Raw genomic sequence first — 15,881 nt, 5'->3', positions numbered from 1 at the left:
TTAAATTCACCCTTCATTACAGTCCCAGTTTAATTTAACAAAACAAAATGTCATAGTTTAAATAGAATGTATTTTGTAGTTAAATAGAATGCAGTTTTAACATTGAACTATATAGTTATATATAGGAACAAGTAATAGGTTTATTCCATGCTGAAAAAAAGAAGAAAGAGAACACAACGTTTCGTCCGTGGAGCCTTCTTTAGTTGCTGACTTCACATACAGTACTATGAAAATTCTAGAAAACTGAAGACACCTGAAGAAGGCTCCACGGCTGAAACGTTGTGTTCTCTTTCTTCTTTTTTTTCAGCATGGAATAAACCTATTACTTGTTCCTTTGCAGCCTAGGCATGCTGACGCAGCTACCCACCTGAACTACTATAGTTATATATAGAATAGTTCTATATATAATAGAATAGCTATAAATAATTATTTAGTTATCTGTAAATAGAATTTTATGGTTTTAACAGAACAGAAAATTTTAAAGTTTAAAAGATGGTCTGAAGCAAATTTCTGAGCAAATAAATATTTTCATGATTTATATTTGCTCTTCAAACTACAGCACTCTGTCTCTGAAAGCATTTTGTATTATGTATTATTTCACCTCAGATTTCTTTATCAAATGTCCTTTGAGGTTTTACATTAGAAGAAAAGATAGAACATCTTCAAAGTAACTGTGAATACTCACTATGCAGTACCTTTGTGTATTGTCCAGTACTTTTTACATTATACATACACTTTGACTGCTCATGAAACAGCTCTAACAGAAAAGGTTAGCAGACAAATGGCAGACCAACTGTCAATATTACAGCAATTTGGAATGTTAAAAAAAAAACAACAGCACACAGCATCTTTCTACTCGCGACACTACAGGGGATTCTTTTTAACCACTCTTCAGAGTTAGTGTTAAAAAGTGGTACAGTTTTCATTACATACTGTAATGTATGTCAGTGTTTGCTCACAAAATAGTGATTACAGTATGTAGTTCCATGATATCAGACATGCTGAACATCCTAAAAGTCTGCAAAAGACTAGACAGATAGTATGAAATTTTCTGTAGTTGATCGGTGCTCATATTCTTAAAAATAAAACATTTCCGTGATCTCTGCAGTCTATTGTGATCATTTAAAGTTTCTTGTTTTAAACCAGTCTCAGGTTTGGAGTTTGGCAGCTACAGAGCTGTCTTTGGATCTGGACACTTCCAGGGCAGGAGTTTAGCACTGTCCCAGAGCTCTGTTTTCAGAAGTTAGTTTATTTTGACAAGCTACCTTATCATACCTTTCTTACATGTCTGCTGGACCCATTCCAGGTTAGTGCAGCAGTGCTGGCTGACCTTTTCCTGTAACCCAATTCATCTGATGAACCATTGGGTTTGTTAAGAAGAAATGTGTGTCTTTAAAGCGACAGGGAAAGTGAAAAGCCCCTAAGAGATTAAGGGTTGAAGACAAGCTTCTTCCAGGAATTGTTCCCATTACCACTTTGCCAGATGCAGTCAGTTCCTAGCTTGTCATAATACGCTTCTCTTTTAATCAAAGAACAAATACAACATCACTGTAAATATCAGAGCATAAACCCAAAAATCCCTGTATTTTAGCATTTAGACAAGTGGAGTCTTCTAAAGACATATATATATAACTTGTATGCAGACATGGACTGCATAAAGCTTTTTTTTTCCAGAGTATATTTATATTATTTACACATTTGTGTGCATAAAATAGTTCATTTAAAATGTGTCATAAAATAGTTAAATTAATTGTCATGAGCACTGCTTCTTTTTGTTATGAAGATAATTTGACATTAGTTTTACATGCATTTGTTTGCTTTCAATATTATTATAAATGTTAATTAAATATGTATAAAATGTTATATTAAAATGTGATATTCTATGATTAATTTTGAATAGTGTTAAGTGGTTCTGTCTTTAAAAGTACTCTCATACCCATTTGGCTCATACCATGTCTTCCTGGATCTCTAAAAATGTTGAAAGATTTTAAGAATGATGATCCTTAGCAGTGTATACATGTATTTTCTAGCAAGTATACCAAAATTACAAATATTTCTATGATTTTACTCACATACTTCTTGTCCTGCACTACCTCAGCTGGTATAAAAATAAATACTTTTTGGAGAGCTTTAGAAAAAAGTAATAACTTGTTCTCCTGAATATAACAGTGTTGACATATTAAAATTTAATATCCCCCCTTTTGTGCAGCCCTGGCATGAGATGCTGTTTTTCTCAATGCTACTGCCAAGGCACACTTCTTCAGTAACTTTTTTTTGTTTTATTGAAATTGAAAAATGAAATGTGAATATAAACAAGACTGTAAACGCGAAAATTTACAAGCTAATGATTATTGATTTATGAAGCAAATTGGTGTAGACCAGTTATCTTCACTCCTGGTTCTGGAGAGCCGTGTAATCTTCTGGTTTTCATTCTATATGAGCTCTTAATAACTTAATTGAATAAATTATTGACTTAATTGGTCAGACTTATAACTATTACCAAGTTTTTAATCGTGTATGAGTTGCCGGTAAAATCTGTAGTTCTTTGTACCACTGGTTTAGGCTAGAGTACATACAGTATATAACAGGCTACCAGAAGAAGTAAATGTAATATTCCAAACCTAAGAGTGCCCAATTTAAAATAAGTATATATGGCATGCTATCAAGATTATTTAGAATATTATTTGTAATATACTAAATCCATATACAGTATTACATTATTATAAATAATACTAAACATGATTAGATTTATTCCAGAATTTCTCAGTATTGATCTAAATTTTTTAGGATGCATTTAATCTTTGTTATGAGCAAGAAAAAGTAAGATGTAAATAAAGTAGATGTTTTAAGTCCTGCTCAAGGATTGAAGTGAGACTGAACACAATATTCTTGAGCTTGCTTTCTTTGTTTAGCTCTAGTTTGTGTCAACCATCATTTGCATTTAAGACATGTGCCTCCCATAACACATGTTTTAAAGTAGAGCGAGGTACAGAGAATGTGCACAATAACATATCATTCCCACCCTCACTCAGCATCTGGACAGTGAAGAGCATGCTCTCAGTGGGTGGAAGGGATGCTTTAACTTTCCTTTACAAGATGTTCCAAGAGATATTTGTAGAGAAACTTTCTTGCCTGCTTTCAGATCATTCACAGTTCTTTTTTCTAATGTGAAAAAATTCCCAATGTGTGAACAAAAACTTAAAAGTAATAGATTTTTTTTATTGAAAAGTAATACATATGTATTGTTTTTTCTTTATTTCATGCAAGGTAATTAAATAGTCAATGTTTTTTTATTAATATAAAATAATTTTATTTTTTGTTCTTGCTTTTTGTGATTAAAATTCTATATGGGTTATTGATATTTATTTTTGTACCTTAACATTTCAGTCATGTAGATGTACAACATTTCTTTAGCTCCTTCATAATGGAAGGAATTTCAGCATCTCATGTGCCACAAATGCTATTATTTCTAACCGATTTTTTAGTGAAGTGTCTCTATAATCTCTTTGAAAACTATATTACAAGATCTTTTTGATTTTGTCACAAAGTGATTAGGTTGTTCTTGAAAGCAGTTGAAAGGGAAATTAGGATTGCTTTATTGTATTATACTGCTACCTAATAGTAGACAAATAGTACAGTATGTGTCTATTAGTGCCCAAAGAACTGTATTTGTGACAAATTGACTGTTTTTGCTCTTTTGTTGTGCATTTTAAAACTTTGAATAAAAATAATACTTCTATCATCAAGGTCATTCTTTCTTTGATATTAATAGAAAGATGCATCTGAGTTGTATTCCAAATTCCTTTTTTTCAGAAAGAATATCTAAATTAGCTTCAGAGCTTTACAGGGTGAGAACTGAAACTTAAATGTTAATCACAATTTTTATGTTTTATTCTGTGACATCACAACAATATTTTAACAGCCTTTTACCACAGTATGTTTCGAAGTGGTTTACTGGTTTCACCTCAGGGTTCTAAGGCTAAATACTGTACAGTAGAAAAGGGAACCAGATCTAGCAGGGAGTGTATTTAAGTCTTACTTTCTGCTGTGGGACTTTGGCATTCATACACTTGTTTGAGGTTAGCTGTATTGGGAAGGTGTGAGGTTGTACAGTTAAAATGTGTGCAATAGTAAAGATCAGAAAACACCAGACATGGAAAAATATGATTATCATAATCCTTCAGCTCAGAAAAAAACTGCCTGATGGCCAATATTAAAGGGCACTTTGTTTCTTATGTTTCAGCAAATTGTGTTGTGGTTCCCAGCTTTAAAGCAGGTCATTGACTCCCCCAGCCAAAGGAAATATTTCCAGCTCATAACTGTCTCTGTACACTACCGTCTGAGCTCTAAAACATCTCTTTTTTTATTTCTTGTGACCCACAGGTCAGTTTTTGTTGGAAGAATCCCGCTTGCTTGAAGCAGCTGAAATGGCAGAGAAGGCTGCACAGCTTGACAGCACCGAGTTTGATGTGGTCTTTAACGCAGCCCATATGCTCAGGTTGGTTTGTAGTATTACTACAGCATTCCTTTCTAGAAGGAAAAGAACATGGTAAGGTAGTGAGTTTACTATAGGCCTTCACTCACCGTTTCTAAACAGTTAACAGTGTAATTTTATCAACAGCACACACTTCAATTTATGTCTGATTAGAATAAATTTTCCTGTTTTAATGGAGCAAGCTTGTGAATGAGTTTTCACACACTGCTGTTACTGCCTTATTCATAAAAAGTTAGTTTCTGACATAAGAAGTAAGTTCACTTCTGAGTCAGCACTGCTTGTATTGCCTCAAGGTGTTATATTGTGGCAGCAGCTTGGGTGGAAATGTGTACATTGCACAATGCCAACTGATGTCACACTGCCTAATGGAATTTTGAACACTTATGGTAATCACAAAAGAGCTATATTCTGCTGAATTGAATTTCAACAGTGTTTTGACCTTGAAATATGTTTGATAATTGACTCATTTTTAGAAATAGATAAAAAACTTTATTATCAAAGCCTAGAAAGAAGCATCAGAATGCAATTTTTATCATTCATGTTTCCTTTTATTCCTTATTAATTCTAGAGTTCTCTTATGAGATTGGAAGATTGCACTGTGTTATTCTCGAATTGCATATCTTTAATATTGTAGTAACTTGTACACAATATTTCCCTTTTGAAAAAACAAGTAAAATGGGAACATTTTTTAGCTATTCCAACTCACTAGATAAGCTTTTCTCCACTGCAGTCCCTGGTGGCCCAGATTGATATTATATAATATGATATTATATAAAGAGGTATATAAAGGGTAAAAACATACATGTGTCTACTTTAATCTCAGCACTGTCTAATAAAGGGTCTTTAAGAGATGCCAGCCAAACTTTTAACATATCAAAAAAGAGAGGTGGTTAAAACAAAAACCTGGTTTTCTTGAGAAAGTGTATAATGATCTTATTAAAAAATACTTGTGGGTGATTGGTTTAACAACTCAACAACATAAGTAAAACAAAACTAGTGTTTGTAGAAATACATAATTGATATTTGTGTACAGAATTTCAAACTCAAGTGGAATTCCTATCAGTACCAGAAAAAAAAAACAACATTTCCATCTGGTCACCATAGTATTCAGCTTCTAAGACCCTTTAAATCTAGATCAAACACGTTTCCAAAAAATGTGCAGTACTTCTGTGTTTCATACTTTTGTCACAGGTGAGGGATTTTATTTTAAGTTAGATGAGCTAGTGTTTTTTATCCGGAACTGAGTAATGCTGGATTTTTTTTCTTCCAGTCAGTGCCACTGTACAGTCCAGCTGTCAAATTCCAGTCCCTTAGACTTTCTTGACCTGTACATCTTGTTCAAGTCTGGTAAACACACCGGATCACTTTTCTCTCTGATCTGTTTCTAATATGAAACAAAAAATGAAAGAGCCAACAATATAGCACAAGTTTTTTAAGCCTTTTTAAGCAAGTATCCTTGCCATGCATGTCCTTGTACTCTCTGTCTGCCAAGTTAGGCTGTGGTGCACCCATCTAAGTATCCCACGGTGAAAAATGAAAGTAAAACACAATGATAAAACCCACATTTAGAGAAAAAGGTGGTACCTGTAAAATGTCCCAAAAGCAGAAGCAAATTATTTCATTACTTCAAGTTTTGGGAAGGTAATCTAATTCTGTCTGTGGGTTTTTTTTAATTTAAAAAAAATTAGTCATTCAATATTAATGTAACTAATGCCTTAATTTGGCCTGCAGTGCCAAAGAGATATGGAAGACTTTAACATTCCACTCTCCTTTGATAAAAATTTAAGGAGTTTTATCCCAAAATGACCCTAAGGCTGTCTGTTACAATCTCAGAAGGAAATTCTGTCCGCTGTGTTGGCATGAACACCCATTAGTTTATAGCTAATGTTTTTTATGTGTTTGTCTTGGAAGAAGATGATGAAAATCTCTCCAGTATGGCTGTGAGCGAACTAAAGTAGAGCAGCAGGGGGGGTTCAGATGTTAGAACTTTTATTGATCTCAAGGGCTGCCCTTTTGACAAGTTTTCTTCCTCACTATCAATTTTCAAATCTACTTAAAGCAATCAGCAAGTTATTCACAGCCTCATACGTGACATACATGAAGGTTTGTGTGTAAATCAGCCATATATTTTAATTTTACAGCACAGGAAAAAAACTATTTGTCAATACCTTAAAAATGAAATAACCCTCCTACTTATTACAGTGTCTTAAGCCTTCCGACTAAAAGTAGCTCTTTATAATTTGTTCTGTCATTTTGCAGTTGTAAAATTTGTAAGATGTGCTTTTTTGACACATGGAACAAGTAATAGGTTTATCCTATGCTGAAAAGAGAAGAAAGAAAAAACAGCGTTTCGACTGTGGGGCTTTCTTCGGGTGTGAGAAAGACATGGACACACAGCCCTGACGCATAAATGCTGACGCAGCTACCCACCTGAACTTCTTTGTCACATTACTACTATAAGTTAGTGTGGTGACAATTCTCTTATTTCATTTTTTGTGTTTCATAATATTAATTGTATGGAACAGAAAAATGATAAAATTACCATGTATTACACATCCCTACATAGGGGTTCCATATAACATGTTGATGAGTGCTTTCCACAGCTTATGGAAAATTGTAACTTTTTTTTTAATCGGTAGACATTCTGAGTAGACCTGTAAGCTTTATTTTTGGACAATTTTAATCCTGTCCTTACTAGCAATAAAAACAGAGGCATTAATAAAATTACTGACATCATTTATTTGATTCCTTAGATTATTTAGATATGCGATTTAGAATTCTAGAAATGAATATAACTATTGATGTATATGCTCTGCTTTTTGTGTTGCCATGCAAGAAATGGTCTATACTGACTCATACTAAATTGCTTTACAACAAGAAGGATTAAAATTTCTGAGAAAATTAATACACTATTTAAAACATTAAGAAACAAAAAGACAAATCCAAATGATTTACATTTCATTTGCATTTTATTTGAATGTTGTGGAGAAAAATAGGAGAAGGAAAGTGGAACTCAAATATAGTTTGAAATAAAGTGTTAATCTTCGAGATTTGTTTCATGAAAGTGCATAATAAAGTGCTAGAAATAAACAACGTGATCATTTAGGATTAACTATCAAAGATTCTTTAAAAAGCGAAATTTTACATATTTTTTCTTAAACTAGTTAAAGCTTAGTGTCCTCCAAGACGTTTTAAACGACAGCTGTGTGGGGTACATTATATGTTAGTTAGAGATCACCAACAAAACTCAAGATATGGGTATTAAAAGCTGCATCTGCTTAAAGCAGTTGAATAAATCCATAGCAAATCATTAAGCATTTGCAAAGAGGTTTGTCACACTTTTTGAATAAGAAATCCACTGTACTAATCTTAGAGAGGAAATGTCCTGCAGCTTGCAAACCATGATACAAATCACATTCAGAGCAAGTAAAGATTACAATAAAATAAAAAGATTGAAAGAGTCATGCAATGGCACTGAAGAAGGAAGCATAAGAAGGAACTGTAGATCTTATGTATTATGTAGATCTGTATGTATGACATTTAATGTATCTATTATCATAATATAGATTATTCTTCCCACAGTGAAATACGGGACTATATTTTGTCAGTTATCTGTACTTATCAGGAGGGCTTACAGAATGTTTAGTTATGATTGTTATTAGTGGTGAAAATAGTCAAAGGTGAAATCTTAAAGGTGAAGGCTGGAATGGTGTTCCATGTCGACACAGCAGCTGCAGCTCATGCTAAATACATTAAAATGATTGCACTAAATATTTCTGACAGTATTGGAATCACTTTTCTAATAAAAGTCAAAATTCTGTCACACACTGCACAGCTCCTTGCTATCATATTTGAAATAGAAACAAAAAAAGAAGTAAGAAAGGCTGGTTGCTTTACTGATTTATGCTGGTGCCATCACTCAGCCTGGAAGGGCTTTTATTCAGATCTCTTTCTAATTTATCTCTACTCCCTTTTCCAGGAGTAGAAAATGGAAAAATGGAAATTCTGACCAAGCTCTGCAGCAATTTTTTATTTTTTTATTTTTTTCCTGTAACGCAAAGTCTTATAAAGGCCACAGTGTTACTCGGTACTGAGCACCTTTTTCTTGCAAGCCAGCACAGGGTTCTCTGTTGGTTGGTTTCTCTGTACAACCAAATCCACTGCTAAATAAAGAGGCTGGTTAGCTTTGAAAACAAGGGGAGTGTGGGGTGATGTCTCATGCTTTAAACAGCAGTGGATTATATTGCCGATTGAATAAACTTATATTGCCATGATTTAAATGTTATGTATTTTTCTATTAATAATATTAATAATAAATAATAATAAATTAATAAGATGTTGTGTAGGGTTACTTTACTAGAATATTCTGTACATTTATGTATTTACTTTCAAATTTACAGTACTTATATTATAAGATTTCTATTTTTGAGAGTACTGCATATACCACAAGTAAGAGTTTGTGAAGTGAGGCTATTGTAACTAATACCAAAGTAAAAAAATAAACAAAACCCTAAATCTTTGGAAATGCATAATACAAAAGAACTTAAATGATTACTTTTTTTAATGAAAATGTTATACCTTAGTATGTGTGTGGTATAGATAAGACGTTATTGATCCCGAAGGGAAATTGATGTATACATTATGTATTGGAAGAAAAGTAAAGAAAATCTGACATACTATGGAACTTCTCTTAATATTCATTATTGCTAATAACTATTATCATTAAAATGTTATATTACAGTGTTGCCCAGGCAAGAAAGCCCTTGCTCCTGCTGTAATAATAAAAATAATTATTGTGCATACAGTATATGAAAACATATAAATCTCTATGTATATTTCTTGCATGTTAAACTGGTGTATTATTTTACTTTATAGCAAGTAAAAAGAGTATGGTAAAATCAAAATATTTTTCATGTTAGACATATGGATTATATAAACAAGTTAGAAAGGTTACAAAAATGAGGAGGCCATATAAATAATCATTTTTTGCATGTAACAGCAATAATGAAATAAAATAATAAAAAATAGGAAGCTGATCCTGCAGATTCCCTGTGTTGAATGGCTTGTAGCACCCTGTGAACTGTTATCCACCTTGGAAAATTATATAAATTATTTGAGAAGGTGTTTCAGCTTTCATTCTAATAATGTGCAATTTGATAAGGTTGTGGGCAATGGGAGCAGTGATCAGTGAACTTCCCAGATGGAATCGTTTGTGCCCCGTTCCTCCTTGGCCCGACAGGAAATCAGGAAGTTCTTGTAGACTTAAGAAATTTCGCTGGTTACCATGTCATACTTAGCAATTATTTAATAGACGTGAGGGATACAGAGATCGAACGGTACTCCTTCCAACCCTGTCAGTAATAATACAAGCGTGTATGATTTGTCCTGACAGACCACTGAAAATATGTATAGGTTTATAACAGTTTATTGCACACAAAAAAAATTCTGAATTAGGAAACTTAATCTGCAATGAAAATCTGTATGCACTTCTAATATTTTTATTTAAATTCTAGACATCTTTAGAAATTCTTAATAATTAACATTTTGCGTGCTATGTTTGGTTTAAAAAAGTTTAAAAAAGGAAGGTTAATGTTTAAAATAGTTTTAACTTACCTTAGGGAGTTAAGCCGAATTGCCTAGATTGTATTTTTATTCCTGTTACAAAGTATTTAAACTTTGTATAAATGTGCCAGATGCCCACTTTTGTAAAACGCTTGGCATATTCATTAAACAATAGAGGTATGTTTTGTTACTTAATATTTGATATAATGGTTGTTGAGAAATTAGAAAAACGTTCTTCAACTTAAACTAGGCTATGCTGTATTAGCATGAGTATAAATTTCCGTTTAAAGACAGCAAAGCTACTATTACACTGACAAAAGGGGGTAAATGTGCACTATTATTTAAAGTTAAACTGTGCTCTAACATTATGTATATACTTGTGTCTCTGTGTACAAGCTTTTGATTATGGTGCTAATTTATAGACAACCTAAACATTCACTTGTTGTTCATAATTTGTGTTATCTGAAATCTCTAAAATTAATGCTGAGAAATTTCAATATACCTGTTGATTCCCATCACTTCCTGCTCGTGACTGAATTCTTTGTACATTCAAATTATATTAGCCTTTCCAAGACAGTCTATACCCCCATTCACAAAAGGGTGCATGTTCTAGATTTAGTTACACTAGAGGTTCACCAGTGTCAAACTTTCTGACTTATGATTGTGTCTCTCACCAGATTGCCTTTCAGTTCAAAATAGAATACCCTCATTCTATATCAGCTCCCAAACAATAAATTAAGTTTCATAATTTGAGGATAGTTGACTTTGCTACAATAGGTTCACTCATACAATAGTACCTGTTTTGTGGGTTTTTTTCAGCTATAATCTGGCTCCTGTGATCTTTGTTCCACTAGCTGTACAGTTCAACTACAGTATGCTCTGTGAAGGCAGCTTTATATAGGTTTGAACAACATTCAGTGACCTTGCTCTATCTGTTCCAAGCTTGGAAACAGCAGTTGTAAGAATATTTCGTTGCTTCTGCCAGATCCACTTACTTCTCCATTCTTATGAAGATCAGCCTTGACAACCCAAGTTATTTGTTCGCCATTATTAGCCTGTTGCTGGAGGCAGAGGTATGTGGAGTTCTCAGCAGCGTAAAGTAGTGCTTATGAGATACAACCCTTGATTAGATGCTACTGTACACTCAACCAAAGCACTTTATTCAGATTTAAACTATACATGCTATGCAGAATAAATAAACAGTACAGTAGTCACTTATCCAATGAGGGGCCCATGTTCTTCCAAAGTAGCATGTTAGGCAAATCTGTGTTGGAAAAACTTAAGACCTTGGCCAATACAGTAAATAGGGAAATGCGGACGTGCATCTATTAATACCTACTGTATATACTGTACATATAGTTCTACAAACAAAATAGATAGATAATACTTTATTAATCCCGTAAGAAAATTGATGAATGGACCTGCATAAATTGAGCTCTGTGTGAAATTAAAATAAATTAATATATGTATTAACTGAATAAGCATAAACATTTACAACATTTGGTATATAAAAATCATTAAATGCTTACCCTTGCATGGTAAAGATGAAGGGTATTGATGATGATACACTTGGAAGCTCAGGATGTAATTGTATCAGGCCATTTCACTCATTTCTGTTAATGGAATAACCTTCCAAGGTTTTTTTGGTCACTAGCACTTTCAATAGCCTTGCGTTTTAATTCCATGGTGCTTTAAAGGTCTTAAACAAAACAAAAAGCCAGTCATGACTTTACTGAACTGCTTACAGTAACAGCTTACATAAGACAGAGAAAATGGTGTGTTGTGGTGCAGGTGTAATGGAGAGATTATTCAAATATTTAAATAGCAAGCATTACCATGGATTTTGTCAGCCCACTGATAGCCATACATGGTCAAATATTTCTCATATTTATTCCTACTCATTTGTTTTTGTGTAGAATCATAACCATGTTGGATAAGGGTTTCCTATATTCAAATTCGCATTGAAAATTAGAATGTGTCCTCTATTGATTCTCTACTAAAATAATTTGTTACAGACCTGATATGTATTACACAGATTTGAAATAAACAGTGTAACAATGTAGTTGGAACATTCTGTGAATGTGTTGTGAGGAAGACAAACATTTGAGAGAAAGCAGTGTTTTAGTTTTAGAAGAACTGGGCAATTTTTAAGGCTTTTTAAAATCCTGCATGATTTCTGGTATACCAATTAACTTTAAGTGAAACAACTCACATTTTAATTAGTCTAGCTGACATTACATGTTTCCTAACTCAAGTACTCACTGACTTGATTTGATTTTTAAGCATAAATAGGACCGTATTTAGTATTTACTGTAGTTTTTTTTCTCTTTTTGTGTGCCTATGTATTCTTTAAGGCTCTCAATGTCAAATGGGAGTCTTAAGTGTACTTTCGGGTATCTCATGGAAGATGCTTAATAAGGCCAAAGTTCAAACACTGCTCTTCTGGCTTCTTCGCTTTTAACATTACTACGTTGCCATCCAGAGCCAAAAATCATTGACTTCATCCTCGAGTCATTTAAAGCAAAACTCTGTGCAAAAACAAAATTGCTACCATCAGTAAGAAGCAGCTGTAAGTTGTTAAACCCTTCCAGTTTTATGAACGTTTTCATCAGAGAAATAGTTTTGTGCTTTAGTGGGAAGTTATATACGGTATATTTCAGAACTGTGCCTATGGTTTTCCGATCTTTTTGTTATTAAGTAGAATTATGTTGCATAGGGAGAAAACTATTTATTAATAGGAAAATTATGGATAAGAAGTCCAGAGATCAGAGATTTCCAGAGTTTTGCTCTTTAAAACCTAAAAGTAGTTTTGATTTTTCATAATGATAACTAATTTCAGAACATCATATAATGACATTATTTTCACATGATGCGTTGTTATACTTCAAATACTGTTCAAAAGCAGACATTACAGCATTAGAAGTGTGTGAATATGTATAAATATCTATAGAACTGCTCCAGTTTTCTCTGGTTGAAAGAGCATGTGTGCCTGTCATACAAGAGATAAGGGATTATTAATGCACAACCTGTTTATATTGGATGAAGCCTCTATATTTCTACACAGTGGCTCCTGGTGAGGAGGAGCAGGTCATTAAATTGTATTTGTGAAAATTTCCCTTACATCAGTTATAACAGGATATAACCCAATGGCAACTTGTTAACTCTTCAGATTAAATTTCCTTCTCTCAATGTGGAATTAGAATGTATATTTACATTAGCAACCTTCAGAAATGTTCTAATGTTCTAATAATCTGAAATATACAGTATAGACTATCCTTGCATAAAAAGTACTAATACTTTTGCTGATTGTACGTGTTTATTACATAGTGTTCTATCCTGGAGATAACTAAGAATTTTAATTTTAATTTATAGGCATGTAATGTACATTTAGCAGTTCAGTCTGTCATGAAGAGAATAGTGGCAACAGATACATAATGGTATTACATTTTGTTTATTTTAATTGCACAACTTAATCAATAAGACGTTAATGAACTGGAACCCTTAATCAGTTACTGCTCTTAAAATGCACCAGTGTTCCCATTTATCACGTACTGATACTGAGAATACTGTATGTACTTAAAAGTGAAGGAAAAAGGCAGATTCTGAATATGGACAGTTTCCTGCCTGTGTTACAGCAATTAATGCCTGACTATTTAAATATTTTTTAATGAGACAATATACAGAAATCAGTTTAACTTTGTTGTAATCATCGTGAACAAGCCTCATACTGAATATACATTTTTATTTCAATCTTGAAAAATGAAAACTTTTATTGGCTTATTAACCCTGCTTAAGCCTTGTTAAGAGTTTCACAAACTTTTTTTTTTATTTTTTATTTTTATTTATAATTTAATAAAATGTTTTTTTATATATGATAAGTGAAATAAATGTGATTGTAATAAATAATTTAAAACAGGTGAAATTCTTAAACAAGTTCACCGCATCTTTAATCAAAATGTTTATATAATTTACCTTAATGGTCTGTAGTACTTTTTTTCTTTTTTAATGACTTCATGAGTTATATGCTTAGTTCTTAACACATGCAGATTAATTATCAGAAAGCATGGTCAATTCTAATTGAAGTAGCATACACTGATTATAATAATGTGGTTATATGTTTATGCATTAGAACAAAATATAATGTAATTGAATTCAGATTTTGATCAAGAATATAAAAAAGTCAATCCATTATGACAGTTTACACAAGGATTCATATAATGAAATTCTGAATTGTTCCATGAAAAACTTGGAGAAACCATCTATTGAACTGGTGTGATAATAACGTAATGTGCTCTTCATTTCCTGGGAGAGCTGCTGAAGTAAGTTTTCGATACATTGTATGGTTTCATACTCTTGTCGTGTCTCATGCAGCTCTTAATTTAAAAAAAAGTGTATGTGCTGGTGGTAGTGGGGGTAATGAGAGAGTTCCCAGTCCCTAAATGTTTTGTTTATAAAATTTAAATGGATTTCATATATGTGCTGTCATCCCTTCAGTCCATGATTATCTGACCATTTTGTTCATTTAATTATTTACAGCAGCAAGAAGTTTTTTTTTAGTCAATTTAAAATTCAGCAGGCCATTTTGAGCTTTGTGGTTTGCTAAATAAAGACATTGACTGATGATATGATGGTTGTCCATCATGTCCGATGATGATGGTGGTACTTTGTGCAGATCATCTGTTTGGAAGATGAGCTGCATGAAGAAACCTGTGAGGGAGAGCTTTTTGAAGTGGGAAAGAGGTTGCACTGGGGCAGTCCCACTCCCTCGACCTCGGAAGCCTGGGTCCCATGGTATGAGTAGTCGTCACAACTGGAGACTTCCTTGGTCGCAGTGGATGGCCATGACGCCTTTCTGTGCCTTGTCATGCCCTTTGCTTTCCACAGAGTGTTGCAACAGTATAGTGTCCCCGTCACTATACTGGGACATTAAGACCCACATAGACCACAGGGTGAGCACCCCTTCCTGGCCCCACTAACACCTCTTCCAGCAGCAACTTTAATTTTTCCCAGGAGATCTCTCATCCAGGTACTTTCCAGGCTCACAGTGCTCAGCTGCAGTGGGTTGCCAGATGTGAGCTATAGGGTTGATATGGCTGCTGGCAAAGACGTTGACTATGTATTAGTTCACATGTAGCATGTTCAGGTCAACAGTCAAAACTTTTCAAATGTGAAAATAATCAGACAGTGTAAGGATGTACAGTACATAAGCCAGAGTATTTCATTAATGATATTGACACACGATCGTGGTCTTCCCCTATACTGTGTGCTTTTTGTAAAGCAACTTCCTTTCCCAATCAAGTTAAAAAGACGAAAGGCAGAGTTGTATTGTGTTGTTATCTGGTTGTATCCTTATATGGAAACACATTTTTTTCATGTAATGTTGTTTTCTTCCTTTTACAGACAAGCTAGTCTCAATGAAGCAGCTGAGAAGTATTATCGACTAGCGGCAGGCCTGAGACCCAATGTAAGTACCAGGCTAATAACCCCTATTACTCAAGCTGATTCCCAGCAATTGCAGACTGGGTGGCACATTCATTACCCATTTGTACAATTTAGCCTTGAATTTTTGTCAATGACATGCATTGTCACCTCAATTGACAAGTTTAAGTAATGGCAGTCTTCAAAGGAACCCAGTTTTGTTTTCAGATCATCAATCACAGGCCTAAAAGAAGGGCATAAAATCAGTTTTAGTGAGAACAATGTTTAAACAACTTATAATAATGACTTATACTCTTGGAACTTTGTTTTGATGTTTAGTGATACTTATGCTTGATTCTGGAACTTTATTACTGGAGCTAAGGAAATTTGGACTATATCTTGCTAA

General features: G+C 33.5%; 1 protein-coding gene across 1 annotated transcript in view; it reads left to right on the top strand.

Annotated features, from left to right (window-relative positions):
* The window catches only part of tmtc2a (transmembrane O-mannosyltransferase targeting cadherins 2a), a 168,839-nt gene that overhangs the window by 134,307 nt on the left and 18,651 nt on the right, over positions 1-15,881 (top strand). Inside the window, exons 10-11 of the mRNA XM_006633607.3 lie at positions 4,384-4,498; positions 15,458-15,521. Of these exons, the coding sequence (XP_006633670.2) occupies positions 4,384-4,498; positions 15,458-15,521 (179 nt within the window). The remainder of the gene's footprint in view (positions 1-4,383; positions 4,499-15,457; positions 15,522-15,881) is intronic.

Source organism: Lepisosteus oculatus, chromosome 7 (genome assembly GCF_040954835.1).
Source record: "Lepisosteus oculatus isolate fLepOcu1 chromosome 7, fLepOcu1.hap2, whole genome shotgun sequence".
NCBI classification, from domain to species: domain Eukaryota; kingdom Metazoa; phylum Chordata; class Actinopteri; order Semionotiformes; family Lepisosteidae; genus Lepisosteus; species Lepisosteus oculatus.
This window is presented reverse-complemented; position numbering and strand designations above follow the sequence as displayed.